Source organism: Salvelinus alpinus, chromosome 31 (genome assembly GCF_045679555.1).
Source record: "Salvelinus alpinus chromosome 31, SLU_Salpinus.1, whole genome shotgun sequence".
In the NCBI taxonomy this organism is placed as follows: Eukaryota; Metazoa; Chordata; class Actinopteri; order Salmoniformes; family Salmonidae; genus Salvelinus; species Salvelinus alpinus.
The window spans coordinates 24832552-24849411 of NC_092116.1; the positions used below are offsets into that span (position 1 = coordinate 24832552).

A 16860-nucleotide genomic window follows, 5' to 3' on the forward strand; every position below is an offset into this window, starting at 1 on the left:
GTGGAGCAGCAGTAGATATGGTATACATATTGTAGTGGAGCAGCAGTAGATATGGTATACATATTGTAGTGGAGCAGCAGTAGTATGGTATACATATTGCAGTGGAGCAGCAGTAGTATGGTATACATATTGTAGTGGAGCAGCAGTAGATATGGTATACATATTGTAGTGGAGCAGCAGTAGATATGGTATACATATTGTAGTGGAGCAGCAGTAGATATGGTATACATATTGTAGTGGAGCAGCAGTAGATATGGTATACATATTGTAGTGGAGCAGCAGTAGTATGGTATACATATTGTAGTGGAGCAGCAGTAGTATGGTATACATATTGTAGTGGAGCAGCAGTAGTATGGTATACATATTGTAGTGGAGCAGCAGTAGATATGGTATACATATTGTAGTGGAGCAGTAGTAGATATGGTATACATATTGTAGTGGAGCAGTAGTAGATATGGTATACATATTGTAGTGGAGCAGTAGTAGATATGGTATACATATTGTAGTGGAGCAGTAGATATGGTATACATATTGTAGTGGAGCAGCAGTAGATATGGTATACATATTGTAGTGGAGCAGCAGTAGATATGGTATACATATTGTAGTGGAGCAGCAGTAGATATGGTATACATATTGTAGTGGAGCAGCAGTAGTATGGTATACATATTGTAGTGGAGCAGCAGTAGTATGGTATACATATTGTAGTGGAGCAGCAGTAGTATGGTATACATATTGTAGTGGAGCAGCAGTAGATATGGTATACATATTGTAGTGGAGCAGTAGTAGATATGGTATACATATTGTAGTGGAGCAGTAGTAGATATGGTATACATATTGTAGTGGAGCAGTAGTAGATATGGTATACATATTGTAGTGGAGCAGTAGATATGGTATACATATTGTAGTGGAGCAGCAGTAGATATGGTATACATATTGTAGTGGAGCAGCAGTAGATATGGTATACATATTGTAGTGGAGCAGCAGTAGATATGGTATACATATTGTAGTGGAGCAGCAGTAGATATGGTATACATATTGTAGTGGAGCAGCAGTAGATATGGTATACGTAGTGGAGCAGCAGTAGATATGGTATACGTAGTGGAGCAGCAGTAGATATGGTATACATATTGTAGTGGAGCAGCAGTAGTATGGTATACATATTGTAGTGGAGCAGCAGTAATATGGTATACATATTGTAGTGGAGCAGCAGTAGTATGGTATACATATTGTAGTGGAGCAGCAGTAGATATGGTATACATATTGTAGTGGAGCAGCAGTAGATATGGTATACATATTGTAGTGGAGCAGTAGTAGATATGGTATACGTAGTGGAGCAGCAGTAGATATGGTATACGTAGTGGAGCAGCAGTAGATATGGTATACATATTGTAGTGGAGCAGCAGTAGTATGGTATACATATTGTAGTGGAGCAGCAGTAGTATGGTATACATATTGTAGTGGAGCAGCAGTAGTATGGTATACATATTGTAGTGGAGCAGCAGTAGATATGGTATACATATTGTAGTGGAGCAGTAGTAGATATGGTATACATATTGTAGTGGAGCAGCAGTAGATATGGTATACATATTGTAGTGGAGCAGCAGTAGATATGGTATACATATTGTAGTGGAGCAGCAGTAGATATGGTATACATATTGTAGTGGAGCAGCAGTAGATATGGTATACATATTGTAGTGGAGCAGCAGTAGATATGGTATACATATTGTAGTGGAGCAGCAGTAGATATGGTATACATATTGTAGTGGAGCAGCAGTAGATATGGTATACATATTGTAGTGGAGCAGCAGTAGATATGGTATACATATTGTAGTGGAGCAGCAGTAGATATGGTATACATATTGTAGTGGAGCAGCAGTAGATATGGTATACATATTGTAGTGGAGCAGCAGTAGATATGGTATACATATTGTAGTGGAGCAGCAGTAGATATGGTATACATATTGTAGTGGAGCAGCAGTAGATATGGTATACATATTATAGTGGAGCAGCAGTAGATATGGTATACATATTGTAGTGGAGCAGCAGTAGATATGGTATACATATTGTAGTGGAGCAGCAGTAGATATGGTATACATATTGTAGTGGAGCAGCAGTAGATATGGTATACATATTGTAGTGGAGCAGCAGTAGATATGGTATACATATGTGTAGTGGAGCAGCAGTAGATATGGTATACATATTGTAGTGGAGCAGCAGTAGTATGGTATACATATTGTAGTGGAGCAGCAGTAGTATGGTATACATATTGTAGTGGAGCAGCAGTAGATATGGTATACATATTGTAGTGGAGCAGCAGTAGTATGGTATACATATTGTAGTGGAGCAGCAGTAGTATGGTATACATATTGTAGTGGAGCAGCAGTAGATATGGTATACATATTGTAGTGGAGCAGCAGTAGATATGGTATACATATTGTAGTGGAGCAGCAGTAGATATGGTATACATATTGTAGTGGAGCAGCAGTAGATATGGTATACATATTGTAGTGGAGCAGCAGTAGTATGGTATACATATTGTAGTGGAGCAGCAGTAGATATGGTATACATATTGTAGTGGAGCAGCAGTAGATATGGTATACATATTGTAGTGGAGCAGCAGTAGATATGGTATACATATTGTAGTGGAGCAGCAGTAGATATGGTATACATATTGTAGTGGAGCAGCAGTAGATATGGTATACATATTGTAGTGGAGCAGCAGTAGATATGGTATACATATTGTAGTGGAGCAGCAGTAGATATGGTATACGTAGTGGATCAGCAGTAGATATGGTATACGTAGTGGAGCAGCAGTAGATATGGTATACATATTGTAGTGGAGCAGCAGTAGTATGGTATACATATTGTAGTGGAGCAGCAGTAGTATGGTATACATATTGTAGTGGAGCAGCAGTAGTATGGTATACATATTGTAGTGGAGCAGCAGTAGATATGGTATACATATTGTAGTGGAGCAGTAGTAGATATGGTATACATATTGTAGTGGAGCAGCAGTAGAAATGGTATACATATTGTAGTGGAGCAGCAGTAGATATGGTATACATATTGTAGTGGAGCAGCAGTAGATATGGTATACATATTGTAGTGGAGCAGCAGTAGATATGGTATACGTAGTGGAGCAGCAGTAGTTATGGTATACGTAGTGGAGCAGCAGTAGTTATGGTATACGTAGTGGAGCAGCAGTAGATATGGTATACATATTGTAGTGGAGCAGCAGTAAATATGGTATACATATTGTAGTGGAGCAGCAGTAAATATGGTATACATATTGTAGTGGAGCAGCAGTAAATATGGTATACATATTGTAGTGGAGCAGCAATAGATATGGTATACATATTGTAGTGGAGCAGCAGTAGATATGGTATACATATTGTAGTGGAGCAGCAGTAGATATGGTATACATATTGTAGTGGAGCAGCAGTAGATATGGTATACGTAGTGGAGCAGCAGTAGATATGGTATACATATTGTAGTGGAGCAGCAGTAGATATGGTATACATATTGTAGTGGAGCAGCAGTAGTATTTTATACATATTGTAGTGGAGCAGCAGTAGATATGGTATACATATTGTAGTGGAGCAGCAGTAGTATGGTATACATATTGTAGTGGAGCAGCAGTAGTATGGTATACATATTGTAGTGGAGCAGCAGTAGTATGGTATACATATTGTAGTGGAGCAGCAGTAGATATGGTATACATATTGTAGTGGAGCAGCAGTAGTATGGTATACATATTGTAGTGGAGCAGCAGTAGATATGGTATACATATTGTAGTGGAGCAGCAGTAGATATGGTATACATATTGTAGTGGAGCAGCAGTAGATATGGTATACATATTGTAGTGGAGCAGCAGTAGATATGGTATACATATTGTAGTGGAGCAGCAGTAGTTATGGTATACATATTGTAGTGGAGCAGCAGTAGATATGGTATACATATTGTAGTGGAGCAGCCGTAGATAGCCGGTGTAGAAAACTGTAGTAGTTGTAGTAGAGTAGCAAATACTAGGGATAGCAGTCATAGGAATAGGCTGTAGTATTAGTGTATTAGGTTTGAAAGTCTGTATACTATAGTCACAGTAGTAGTATAGTATTAGGGTTTGATAGTCTGTATACTATAGTCACAGTAGTATTATAGTACAGTGGTGGTATAGTATTAGTATATTATGATTTGATAGTCTTTATACTACAGTGGTATTATAGTATTAGGGTTTGATAGTCTGTATATTGCAGTGGTAGTATATTATTATCATAGTAACATTATATTAGCCTAGTATCAGAGGGTTGATGTGGTGTCATGTCTCATCAGATAAAGGTATTGGAGGCGGAGGCAGGGGAGACAGAGCCCCCAACAACAGAGGAGGGAACGGGGGTAAGAACCCTGCCTGACCTACCCGACCTGGCCCTAACCTACCTGGTCAACCTGGATAAACTAAACCCTGCCTGTCTACTGGGCCTACCCAAATCAACCCTAACCCCTCTGTCTACTGGGCCTACCCAAATCAACCCTAACCCCTCTGTCTACTGGGCCTACCCAAATCAACCCTAACCCCTCTGTCTACCGGGCCTACCCAAATCAACCCTAACCCCTCTGTCTACTGGGCCTACTCAAATCAACCCTTACCCCTCTGTCTACCGGGCCTACTCAAATCAACCCTAACCCCTCTGTCTACTGGGCCTACTCAAATCAACCCTAACCCCTCTGTCTACTGGGCCTACCCAAATCAACCCTAACCCCTCTGTCTACTGGGCCTACCCAAATCAACCCTAACCCCTCTGTCTACCGGGCCTACCCAAATCAACCCTAACCCCTCTGTCTACTGGGCCTACCCAAATCAACCCTAACCCCTCTGTCTACTGGGCCTACCCAAATCAACCCTAACCCCTCTGTCTACCGGGCCTACTCAAATCAACCCTAACCCCTCTGTCTACTGGGCCTACCCAAATCAACCCTAACCCCTCTGTCTACCGGGCCTACCCAAATCAACCCTAACCCCTCTGTCTACTGGGCCTACCCAAATCAACCCTAACCCCTCTGTCTACTGGGCCTACCCAAATCAACCCTAACCCCTCTGTCTACCGGTCCTACTCAAATCAACCCTAACCCCTCTGTCTACCGGGCCTACTCAAATCAACCCTAACCCCTCTGTCTACTGGGCCTACCCAAATCAACCCTAACCCCTCTGTCTACTGGGCCTACTCAAATCAACCCTAACCCCTCTGTCTACTGGGCCTACCCAAATCAACCCCTCTGTGTACTGGGCCTACCCAAATCAACCCTAACCCCTCTGTCTACTGGGCCTACCCAAATCAACCCTAACCCCTCTGTCTACTGGGCCTACTCAAATCAACCCTAACCCCTCTGTCTACCGGGCCTACCCAAATCAACCCTAAACCCTGCCTGTCTACTGGGCCTACCCAAATCAACCCTAAACCCTGCCTGTCTACTGGGCCTACCCAAATCAACCCTAAACCCTGCCTGTCTACTGGGCCTACCCAAATCAACCCTAACCCCTCTGTCTACTGGGCCTACTCAAATCAACCCTAACCCCTCTGTCTACTGGGCCTACTCAAATCAACCCTAACCCCTCTGTCTACTGGGTCCTACTCAAATCAACCCTAACCCCTCTGTCTACTGGGCCTACTCAAATCAACCCTAACCCCTCTGTCTACTGGGCCTACTCAAATCAACCCTAACCCCTCTGTCTACTGGGCCTACCCAAATCAACCCTAACCCCTCTGTCTACTGGGCCTACCCAAATCAACCCTAACCCCTCTGTCTACTGGGCCTACTCAAATCAACCCTAGCCCCTCTGTCTACTGGGCCTACTCAAATCAACCCTAACCCCTCTGTCTACTAGGCCTACCCAAATCAACCCTAACCCCTCTGTCTACTGGGCCTACCCAAATCAACCCTAACCCCTCTGTCTACTGGGCCTACCCAAATCAACCCTAACCCCTCTGTCTACTGGGCCTACCCAAATCAACTCTAACCCCTCTGTCTACTGGGCCTACCCAAATCAACCCTAACCCCTCTGTCTACTGGGCCTACTCAAATCAACCCTAACCCCTCTGTCTACTGGGCCTACCCAAATCAACCCTAACCCCTCTGTCTACTGGGCTGGGGACCAGCTTTCTGCTCTGTTCTTGGATAATACCTAGTTCTATTTAACAGCATCCCTCGCTCTTTTAATATCCAATCTCTCTCTCCTTCTTTATATCACTCTATATTTGATCTATGTCTGTCTCTCTCTCTCTCTCTTTGTCTCTGTCTATTACTTTCTGCCTCTCTAGTTCCATCTATCCATCTCTCTATTGGTACCTGTCTCGCTCTCTCTTCCCTGTCTTCCCACTCACTCACTCACTCACTCACTCACTCACTCACTCACTCACTCACTCACTCACTCACTCACTCACTCACTCACTCACTCACTCACAATTTACAAGACCTACTAGGAAGCTATGGATTGAACACACTACTCAAACCTTTCTTGGTGTGGGTGTACTGTGGGCCCACCCACTGGGGAGCCAGGCCCACCCACTCTGATTTGAGTATTTCGTTTTTTATATATATATGTATATATTTTGTAATGATATTTACTTGCCAGTGTTCCAAACCTAAAAATGCAAACACCATCAGATATAATTCATAGCAAGTCGTGCACTGGGTTAGTTAGATCTGATTACACAGAACAGATGACCTGGAATGACTTTCACTCTCACGGGATGGGTTGCCAAAAAGAACTAACTGAAAGCCACACCCCCAATAAGCCACGCATATGACTGCATTGAGGCATATGTCACTGTTTCTATGGCTATACGCACCTTGTCACTGCCTATTTAATTTGTTCATTTATCACACAAGACAGTTCATGATCCAGTGCCTTTATCACGGTCAAAACACCTATATTTTAGCTTTAATTACCTTTCAAATCTATTTATTTTTTCTCAGCCTCGTGGCATTTTTTTTTTTAGAATTGCGGGAAATAAGCTTTAAAAGAGAAATATTTTCAGCCTCATCTCCGCCTCATGGTGTACTGTGGGTGTACTGCGGGTGTACTGCGGGTGTACTGCGGGTGTACTGCGGGTGTACTGCGCACAAAGTATAGCTGATGGTCTATATCCTCACTAACTTTCTCTAGAGGCCAGGCTCGTTTTCCTGTTAATGTGGTGATACTATCTCGCTAACTGTGTCGCTCCCCCTGGAAAGGGTCAAAGGCTGACCTTCTTTCTCCTTCCTGAATGACATCTGGCAACCCTGATCCTTCTCTTTCTCCTTATTACATCTTTACACTAGAAGACCAGCGCTTGTCCTCTATATACTGTGACTGACTCCCTCGTCTACTGAACTTTCTCCTCTTTCTGGAGACCTTACTTTGGGGATGTTGGCTGTGTTTGAGCGGGGGCCGTCCCTGGCTTGGAGCCTGTCAGGTTAGGGTTGGGGACGTTGGCTGTGTTTGAGCGGGGGCCGTCCCTGGCTTGGAGCCTGTCAGGTTAGGGTTGGGGACGTTGGCTGTGTTTGAGCGGGGGCCGTCCCTGGCTTGGAGCCTGTCAGGTTAGGGTTGGGGACGTTGGCTGTGTTTGAGCGGGGGCCGTCCCTGGCTTGGAGCCTGTCAGGTTAGGGTTGGGGACGTTGGCTGTGTTTGAGCGGGGGCCGTCCCTGGCTTGGAGCCTGGTGTGTCAGGTTAGGGTTGCCAGTTAATGCTGATTCTATATCCCTTAGGTGGATCTTTCTCAGACGATGATCTGCTTGACGTTGGGAAAGACAACACCTACAACCCTGACAAAGGCAAAGGTAATGGATGATCTTTAAAAGGGTAAATGATTAGATAAACAAACATTAAAAAGAGCGTGAGAACAGTCTTCTGAGTTCAGACCTTTACCATTGCTTGTTTTTTATAAATGAAGATACTCTGTTTAAATCCTACTTAAAGGTAAATGTCTTGTTTTAGTCGGACAAATACTTAAACAGTGTTTACATCTGGGTAGGTAGTTCATATTTTCAATCAGGACACAGGGACCTTTATTAAATGCATTTACATTGATTGCACATTATAATAGAATGTAACTGACTAGCTGACATCATTCCTGTAGGTGGACATGGTGGAGGCCAGTCTGCCGCTGATGATGACAACCTTGGTATGACAACAACAACATTTTTCTGAAACAACAGGTTATGCATGGCAACGGTCTGTGTCTAATATTGATGATTGGCTATCGATTATTGACTATTGATTACACCTCTGTGCTCCAGACACCATGGCTGAGACCGGAACCATCGCTGGGATCATCAGTGCCATTGGCTTGGCGCTGGTTGGCGCGGTCACCAGCTACGTCTCCTACCAGAAGAAGAAGTTCTGCTTCAGCATACAGCGTAAGAAGCCAGATGGGGTTTTAACGTAATCTGTGATTTAGATCTTGTGGTAGAATGTGGATATGATTCTATATAGTTTTGATAACAGTGTAATGTTTACCTGGGATTACAATAATCTATAATCAGAAAGTAGTATCTAGATAAATTGTCAGATTTACCAGACTGCTGTGTCCTGTTAGAGAGCCTGAATGCAGACCTGGTGAAGACTGATAACCCAGACGCTGTGGTGGCCACAGAACCACAAGGTAACCACCAAACCACCCATACAGGTCCGATCTCCAGTGAATTTGGAAAGTATTCAGACCCCTTGACTTTTTCCACATTTTGTTACATTACAGCCTTATTCTAAAATGGATTCAATAGTTTTCCCCCCTCATTAATCTACACACAATACCCCATAATGACAAAGCAAAAATTGTTTTTGGGGAATTTTTGCAAATGTATAATTTATTTTGTTTGTTGAAATATCACATTTACATAAGTATTTAGACCCTTTACTCAGTACTTTTTTTAAGCACCTTTGGCAGTGATTACAGCCTCTAGTCTTGGGTATGACGCTACAAGGTTGGCACACCTGTATTTGGGGAGTTTCTCCCATTCTTATCTGCAGATCCTCTCAAGCTCTGTCAGGTTGGACGGGGAGCGTCACTGCACAGCTATTTCCAGGTCTCTCCAGAGATGTTTGAGCAGGTTCAAGTCCGGGCTCTGGCTGGGGCACTCAAGGACATTCAGAGACTTGTCCAGAAGCCACTCTTGCGTTGTCCTAGCTGTGTGTTTAGGGTCGTTGTCCTGTTGGAAGGTGAACCTTCACCCCAGTCTGAGGTCCTGAGCGCTCTGGAGCAGGTTTTCATCAAGGATCTCTCTGTACTTTGCTCCGTTCATCTTTCCTTCGATCCTGACTAGTCTCCCAGTCCCTGCATCTGAAAAACATCCCCACAGCATGATGCTGCCACCACCATGCTTCACCATAGGGATGGTGACAGGTTTCCTCCAGACATGACGTTTTGCATTCAGGCCGAATAGTTCAGTCTTGGTTTCATTAGACCAGGGAATCTTGTTTCTCATGGTCTGAGAGTCCTTTAGGTGCCTTTTGGCAAACTCCAAGCGGGCTGTCATGTGCCTTTTACTGAGGAATGGCTTCTGTCTGGCAGCTCTATCATAAAGGCCTGATTAGTGGAGTGCTGCAGAGATGGTTGTCCTTCTGGAAGGTTCTCCCATCTCCACAGAGGAACTCTGGAGCTCTGTCAGAGTGACCATCGAGTTCTTGGTCACCTCCTTGACCAAGGCCCTTCTCCCCTGATTGCTCAGTCTGGCGGGCGGCCAGCTCTAGGAAGAATCTTGGTGGTTCCAAACTTCTTCCATTTAAGAATGATGGAGGCCACTGTGTTCTTGGGGACCTTCAATGCTGAAGGAATGTTTTGGTACCCTTCCCCAGATCTGTGCCTTGACACAGTCCTGTCTCGGAGCTCTACGGACAATTCCTTCGACCGTGGTTTTTGCTCTGACATGCACTGTCAACTGTGGGACCTTATATAAACAAGTGTGTGCCTTTCCAAATCATGTCCAATCAATTGGATTTACCCCAGGTGGACTCCAATCAAGTTGTAGAAACATTTCAAGGATGATCAATGGAAACAGGATGCACCTGAGCTCAACTTCGATTCTCATAGCAAAGGGTCTGAATACTTATTCACTTACGGTATTTCTGTTTTCATTTGCAAACATTTCAAAAAACTGTTTTCGCTTTTTCATTATGGGGTATTGTGTCTAGATGAGTAAAAACATTTATTTAATCCATTTTAGAACAAGGCTGTAACGTAAAAAGGGAAGGGTATGCTATCCTATCTGTTTGAGATTCAGATAATGAAGTCATTTGTTTTATCTGTTTGGATGAAGATTAATGTAGGGAATATCTACTCTCTGATGTATTGATGGTACTGCAGTGTTGTTGGAGTGAAATATGAAACGTTATTCTCTCCAGTTAAAGGGGTCTGTCAGGGAGAGAGAGAGAGGAGGAGGGGGAAGAGAGGGAGGGAATGGGATCGAGGAGGAGGGGGAAGAGAGGGAGGGAATGGGATCGAGGAGAGGTGAGAGGGAGAAAGCAGGGGGGAGTTGGAGAGGGAAGAGCAGGAGGGAGTGGGAGAGGGAGAGAGAAGGAGCGGGGAGGGAGGGAGAGAGAAGGAGCGGGGAGGGAGGGAGAGAGAAGGAGCGGGGAGGGAGGGAGTGGGAGGAAGGAAGGAAGGGGGAGGAACTAATGTTTGGAGAATAGGAAAAGTCATCTCCACGACCAACACCTCTCTCCTAGTGGAAAAGTCGTCTCCACGACCAACACCTCTCTCCTAGTGGAAAAGTCGTCTCCACGACCAACACCTCTCTCCTAGTGGAAAAGTCGTCTCCACGACCAACACCTCTCTCCTCGTGGAAAAGTCGTCTCCACGACCAACACCTCTATCCTCGTGGAAAAGTCGTCTCCACGACCAACACCTCTCTCCTCGTGGAAAAGTCGTCTCCACCACCAACACCTCTCTCCTCGTGGAAAAGTCGTCTCCACGACCAACACCTCTCTCCTAGTGGAAAAGTCGTCTCCACGACCAACACCTCTCTCCTAGTGGAAAAGTCGTCTCCACGACCAACACCTCTCTCCTAGTGGAAAAGTCGTCTCCACGACCAACACCTCTCTCCTCGTGGAAAAGTCGCCTCCACGACCAACACCTCTCTCCTCGTGGAAAAGTCGTCTCCACCACCAACACCTCTCTCCTCGCGGAAAAGTCGTCTCCACGACCAACACCTCTCCTCGTGGAAAAGTCGTCTCCACGACCAACACCTCTCCCCTCGTGGAAAAGTCGTCTCCACGACCAACACCTCTCCCCTCGTGTAAAAGTCGTCTCCACGACCAACACCTCTATCCTAGTGGAAAAGTCATCTCCACGACCAACACCTCTCTCCTAGTGGAAAAGTCATCTCCACGACCAACACCTCTCTCCTAGTGGAAAAGTCATCTCCACGACCAACACCTCTCTCCTAGTGGAAAAGTCATCTCCACGACCAACACCTCTCTCCTAGTGGAAAAGTCATCTCCACGACCAACACCTCTCTCCTAGTGGAAAAATCGCCTCCACGACCAACACCTCTCTCCTCGTGGAAAAGTCGTCTCCACGACCAACACCTCTCTCCTCGCGGAAAAGTCGTCTACACGACCAACACCTCTCTCCTCGTGGAAAAGTCATCTTTGTGGCTGTTTAGCCTTTTGTACTTTACTTCAAATGAAGTAGATTTGAGTAGAGTAGATGAAATACCCTTCCATTGAAAATTGTCATATAGCTGATTCTAGTTGTAAAAGGTTTATGAAGGCATTATTAAGCTTTAGAAGTTGCAGTTTGTTGAAAGTGTGATCAGGTTTATTACCGTCAGTTTAATATCTCTCGCTCTCGCTCTCTCTCTCTCTCTCTCTCTCTCTCTCTCTCTCTCTCTCTCTCTCTCTCTCTCTCCAGTTCAACAGACTCTTCTGGAACCCCCCAACGCTGAGCCTCCTAGTCAGGATAACACTGTCTAATATCCCACCCCCCCGGCCTCGTCCCCCAACCTGCACACACACGAAGAGGGCGTGACAACACACTTACACTCCCTCACCTTGGGGAATACCCCCCCCCACCTCATACGCCAACACACACTCACCACTTTTGAAGGATAGTGCCACCCCCGTTATACCTTAAGAGTTGTAGATAGATGGTGATCGGCAAACTCTGTCTGAAATGTAGAGTTCCACTGGCAGCAATGTTGACGCCACCAAGTTCCATGTCATTCTAGAATCTTAATGTCATTCTAGAGTGGGAATGGTATTGTGACATCACTATGGTTCGCCGACCTCTGTAGACCTACCCCCACCACACTGTGTGTACATATCATTTCATTTATTTGAACTGTTTTAAACACCACTAATATGGCTGTTTACAATTTGATTATGAAGGAGATGGAAGCCTAATCCTAGATTAGTTTTTATTTGACAATGATAGTCAGAGGATGTGCTATACTTAAGCACATACAGATCTAGGACCAGGCTTCCATCTTGGTATTTCCTGAAAGATAGCATGGTACATAGTATAACCCACATACTTTCCCCCTAACTCTGTTATCCAAATAATTAACCCCCCCATTAACCCCTAGTACATATATCCCCCCCATTCCCCTCTAGTACATATATTCCCCCCTAGTACATATATTCCCCCCTAGTACATATTTTCACCCCTAGTACATATATCCCCCCCATTCCCCTCTAGTACATATATTCACCCCTAGTACATATGTCCCCCCCATTCACCCCTAGTACATATGTCCCCCCCATTCACCCCTAGTACATATGTCCCCCTCATGTGATTTTTCTACCATTTCTACCTTCATGTTATTGTCCTAAAGAAACAGAGTTTTGCAGTGGTTTCTTCCGTACGTTAATGTTTAGAAGCTGCATTTTTATAGCCTGGTTGTCAGTCTGTTTGTGCTTTCTTGCCAACTCCTTATCACTCATTGTAATGGCAGTCGTATGTACGGCATGACGATGACAGAAATAGAATTGATAAGAGCACAACCAGATCTGGGAACCAGGCGAGCACTTTTATAGTGTTGATTTTAGGATGGTGTTTTCTTTTTTCTGAAGCGATGTTCGTTTGAAGAACTCAATTACTTACTTCAGAGCTGCTGTATAAATGTCCATGATGTGATTTGCGTTTGTTTTAGGAAACTGAAGAGAATATAAGCTCTGTTCCAATATCCATACTAGCATACTACTTAGGGAACAAACCCGTGTATTGGGTCCTAGCATTCTAAGTAGTGTGCTAGGATGGACATTGGAGCACACTCAAAGGCTCTGTTCCAATAGCCACACTAGTGTACTGCTTAGTGAACGATACCAGTGTATTTGTTGTGCATTCTAAGTAGTATGCTAGTATGAATATTGGAGTGTAGCTTTTAAGTCCACTTGTGTGCAAAATGGGAATGTGATGAAGATACACAATGTATAAAGACTAGTTAGTATCTGTTTTGTCTTATTGAGATAATGCCTGTTCTAGAGAAAGTGAAGTAAATGTGAAATCGAAGCCTAGTCAAACTTAAAACTTCTTGATATTGAAGTAACGTAACGGTTGCATTGCATCAACCAATGGTTGCGTGTCACGTCAGCGAGTGCGTAGTCGGGCATCAGATTGCTATATCAATCCGTTGTTTAGCAGATATGGAACAGAATACACACCTATCCAGGCGTTGTGACATCTGGCATGCGTCTGAAATGTAGTCATCCTGGAACGTGCCCAGTGGTTCTGTAGAGACTGGACATTTGTTTGACTGGACAAGGCTATAGACTTGTGAAGTTCTTCAGATTGAGCTATATGAAATCAGAGTTAGTTCATCTCTGTGATTTGGATAGTGTTTATACTAGCTGTTGCTTGTTGTTAGGAAAGGTCGAGGTGAATTACATTTCAATTCACTTTAGTTCATTCAAGAATTTAGAAAATCTTTAATAAAAAAATAAATGGCACATTTCAATTTGGTTTTGAATTTAAAATCACTCCTTTGAATTGAATGACTTGAAATGGAATTGGCCCCAACCCTGATTAGGTGGAAAGTGAAGCTTGTAAATTGCGGCGTGAGCATATTTCTGTGTTTTTACTATTTAATTGTTGTATGATCGTATTCCTTGATATTACGGTGTATCTTAACGATCTATACACTCGTTCCTAGGTGTGTTTTTATTCAAATCGTTTGCGTCCCCACTCTTTCTAAACTACCGTTGTTTACTAGAGTGGCTTTTGTCTTAACTACTTAGCTGAACATTGTTTTAGATATAGAAGGTTTCCAAGTGATTTTATTCCAGATAACAAAACAAACCTTTTTAGGGCAGATACTCAAATGACACCCTGGTCCCTTTGTAGTGCACTATTTTATTCTATATAGGGAATCGTGTGTGATTTGGGATGCACTCCCACTGGAACCTGCACTCTGTTCTGTTCCCTTGTTGCCTTGGAAACACAGCTCTAGAACCACTCCTCCTGTGACGTTGAGGCACTCTCCCTACCTGCGTATACTCTCGCCTTTAACAACTGCACCAGGATCAGTTACTATCTTACTTATAATGGATAAGATAAAGATTTAGGTTGGAGGAACTGTTGTTAACCCTTTGATAAATAAGGACAGAATATTCCATCCTTTGTCAATCGTTCTTATTAATTCTAATCATAAAGGACCGTAGCATTCTGGGATGGAACACTGAGAACAATAGAACTTCCACTCTACAAAGGGTTAATAACTGTTAACACTCTCCTGTCATCCAGATGCAGGTGCTGCAGTACTGATGGTGCTTCTCTCTATGCCTTATAACCTGCTGGCTCCCGCAATACTAAACACACAGAACTAGAACCAATAGAATGGAATGTTCAATGAGTAGAATTCAGATTCTATTAGTCCATTTCTGTGTTCTACACATGACACATTAGTGTGAGAACCACCAACCAAATTGCAGTGGTTTGAGGGCCTGTGTCCATTCTATACGTTGTCTTTCTATGTCTAAAAAACACCTCCCATGACAGAGCTGTGCTTACACAAAAAAAAACGATGAATGTTAAACGAATGTACTCTTTCTCTAAATCAGTTGCGATAGCGATCGCTCGTAGCAAATGTTCTTAAAACCCACCAAAGATGTGTAGCATTGATGATTTTAAGATTGGACGATATTGCACCTTGGAGTTGTGCTTTGGGTTGAATGTTTCACCCATTGACTGGCACTAAACAGAGTAGAGGAAGACACCCCTTCAAAAAATGTTTATAAGATTGCACGTGTGGTAGTTTTGGGCACGAACAAAAATAATGAAAACACATAAGTGAAGACCTTCGAATCCGGACCAATTGAATGCTTACAAGTGTCTTCCTGTACGCTAGTAACATCACATAAAAATCTCAAAATAAAAAGTACATCGAAATTCCTTACAAATATTCACTTTTTTAAACACGGATTCAGACTGTTAGAACTAAGAATCCCCCAACCCCTATATCCTTAGAGACAAAGCCTGGTAGAAATTAGACCATTTGAAGAGCACAGAGTTGTGAGTGAGACTTGCCTGTGTGATGAGTACCATCTTCTAGCACTATGGTGTACTATGGTATTAAGGTGCCTCTTGGATGCAGTATGGATAATTTGCCTGATTTGAAAATTAGTGTTTCGAAGATGTAATAAAAAAAGGTTTATACAGTACAAGTCAGTGAACTAGGAGTTGCTGCCTGCCCAGTAGTTTGCAGTCTTAAGGCTTTGAGGTTGCCCTTTTGTTTATATGGTTTACGGTAACAGACATATCAGCAGTTGGATCCCCTTAAATCTTGGGTGCTACTCTACTACACACATGATGGTAACGGGCTAGACCAGAACTGTACAGAAATAAAACGCATGTTTTTGGATATTTAGCTGTAGTCTTTGGAAGTTTTCCTCATTGGGTTATCATTGGGATGGCCTGGGTGCCAGTCTATTTCTGCTCTCTTGCCAACTCCTTACGGTTTGAAAATGACAGCAATGGCGTTGGCAAGTAACAAGAACACAAACAGATGTGGGACTGGAGTGTAGTTGGACCAGAAGTAGTGGTTGGTGAATGTGAGGGTATTTATACACTGCCAATAAAGTCTAAGATAAGAAAATTAAGTATTGGACTTATGTCAAGAGAAACCAGGAAGGAAGTATAAGAGCCGATAAGTTCCAATCCAGTTCTAGTCCCTGCTGGCTCTGTTCAAAAGTAGTGCACTAGTATCTAGGGAATATGCTGTTATTTCAGACACTTCAATTTGGTTTTCTGTGCAGATATACTTCCCCTAAGATACTTTATGACATCAATGTCCCATCCTTCTTAATCCCGTTCTAGTGTGAAGTCATCCAGTCAAAACACTAGCGTCACTCCAACCCCACTGACCAGTTAGAACACAGGGCTCTTATGACATCAATGTACACTATGTATTCCGACTGTATTCACTTCAGATATGTAAACAGAATGGCCTTCTGCATGCACGGAATCCACGCCTGATTCACTAGTGCCTGTCAATTGACCCACACACACACACAATTTTACATGTATGCATATACACATACTTATGCACGCAAACACACAGTTAACGAAGGGCCACTGGCAACTTGGACAAATTCTTATAATACTAAACAGAAATGTAAATGACATAGATTACTCCTATTGAAGCTTCCTATACTGCTGCAGTTGTATACATCTATACCTCACTGCTGTCTCGCTCACTGGCAAATACATTGTGGAACGACGACATTCATACGATCAACCAATGAAACTCAATAAAATTTTAAAAGAAACCCAAAGACTGTTTCTTTGTTTGTATCTGCGATGAGTCGTGAAAAGCATATTTCAGATTGAGCTAAATCGCTTTAGATTCATTTTGGTCACCCACAGAAGCACCAAGGCATAATGCTAACTG

The 16860-nt window shown here is 43.3% G+C and overlaps 1 protein-coding gene across 6 annotated transcripts in view; it reads left to right on the forward strand.

Moving 5' to 3' along the window:
• The window catches only part of LOC139561919 (CD99 antigen-like protein 2), a 37309-nt gene extending 20565 nt beyond the window's left edge, over window positions 1–16744 (forward strand). For 4 of the 6 annotated variants that reach the window (XM_071379345.1, XM_071379347.1, XM_071379349.1 and 1 more), the window contains 6 exons: window positions 4330–4392; window positions 7744–7815; window positions 8115–8159; window positions 8275–8394; window positions 8574–8639; window positions 11886–16744. In XM_071379345.1, the coding sequence (XP_071235446.1) occupies window positions 4330–4392; window positions 7744–7815; window positions 8115–8159; window positions 8275–8394; window positions 8574–8639; window positions 11886–11947 (428 nt within the window). In that variant the 3' untranslated portion in view covers window positions 11948–16744. The remainder of the gene's footprint in view (window positions 1–4329; window positions 4393–7743; window positions 7816–8114; window positions 8160–8274; window positions 8395–8573; window positions 8640–11885) is intronic. The other 2 variants (XM_071379348.1, XM_071379351.1) reach the window with 1 other exon arrangement.
• Window positions 16745–16860: the final 116 nt, after the last annotated feature.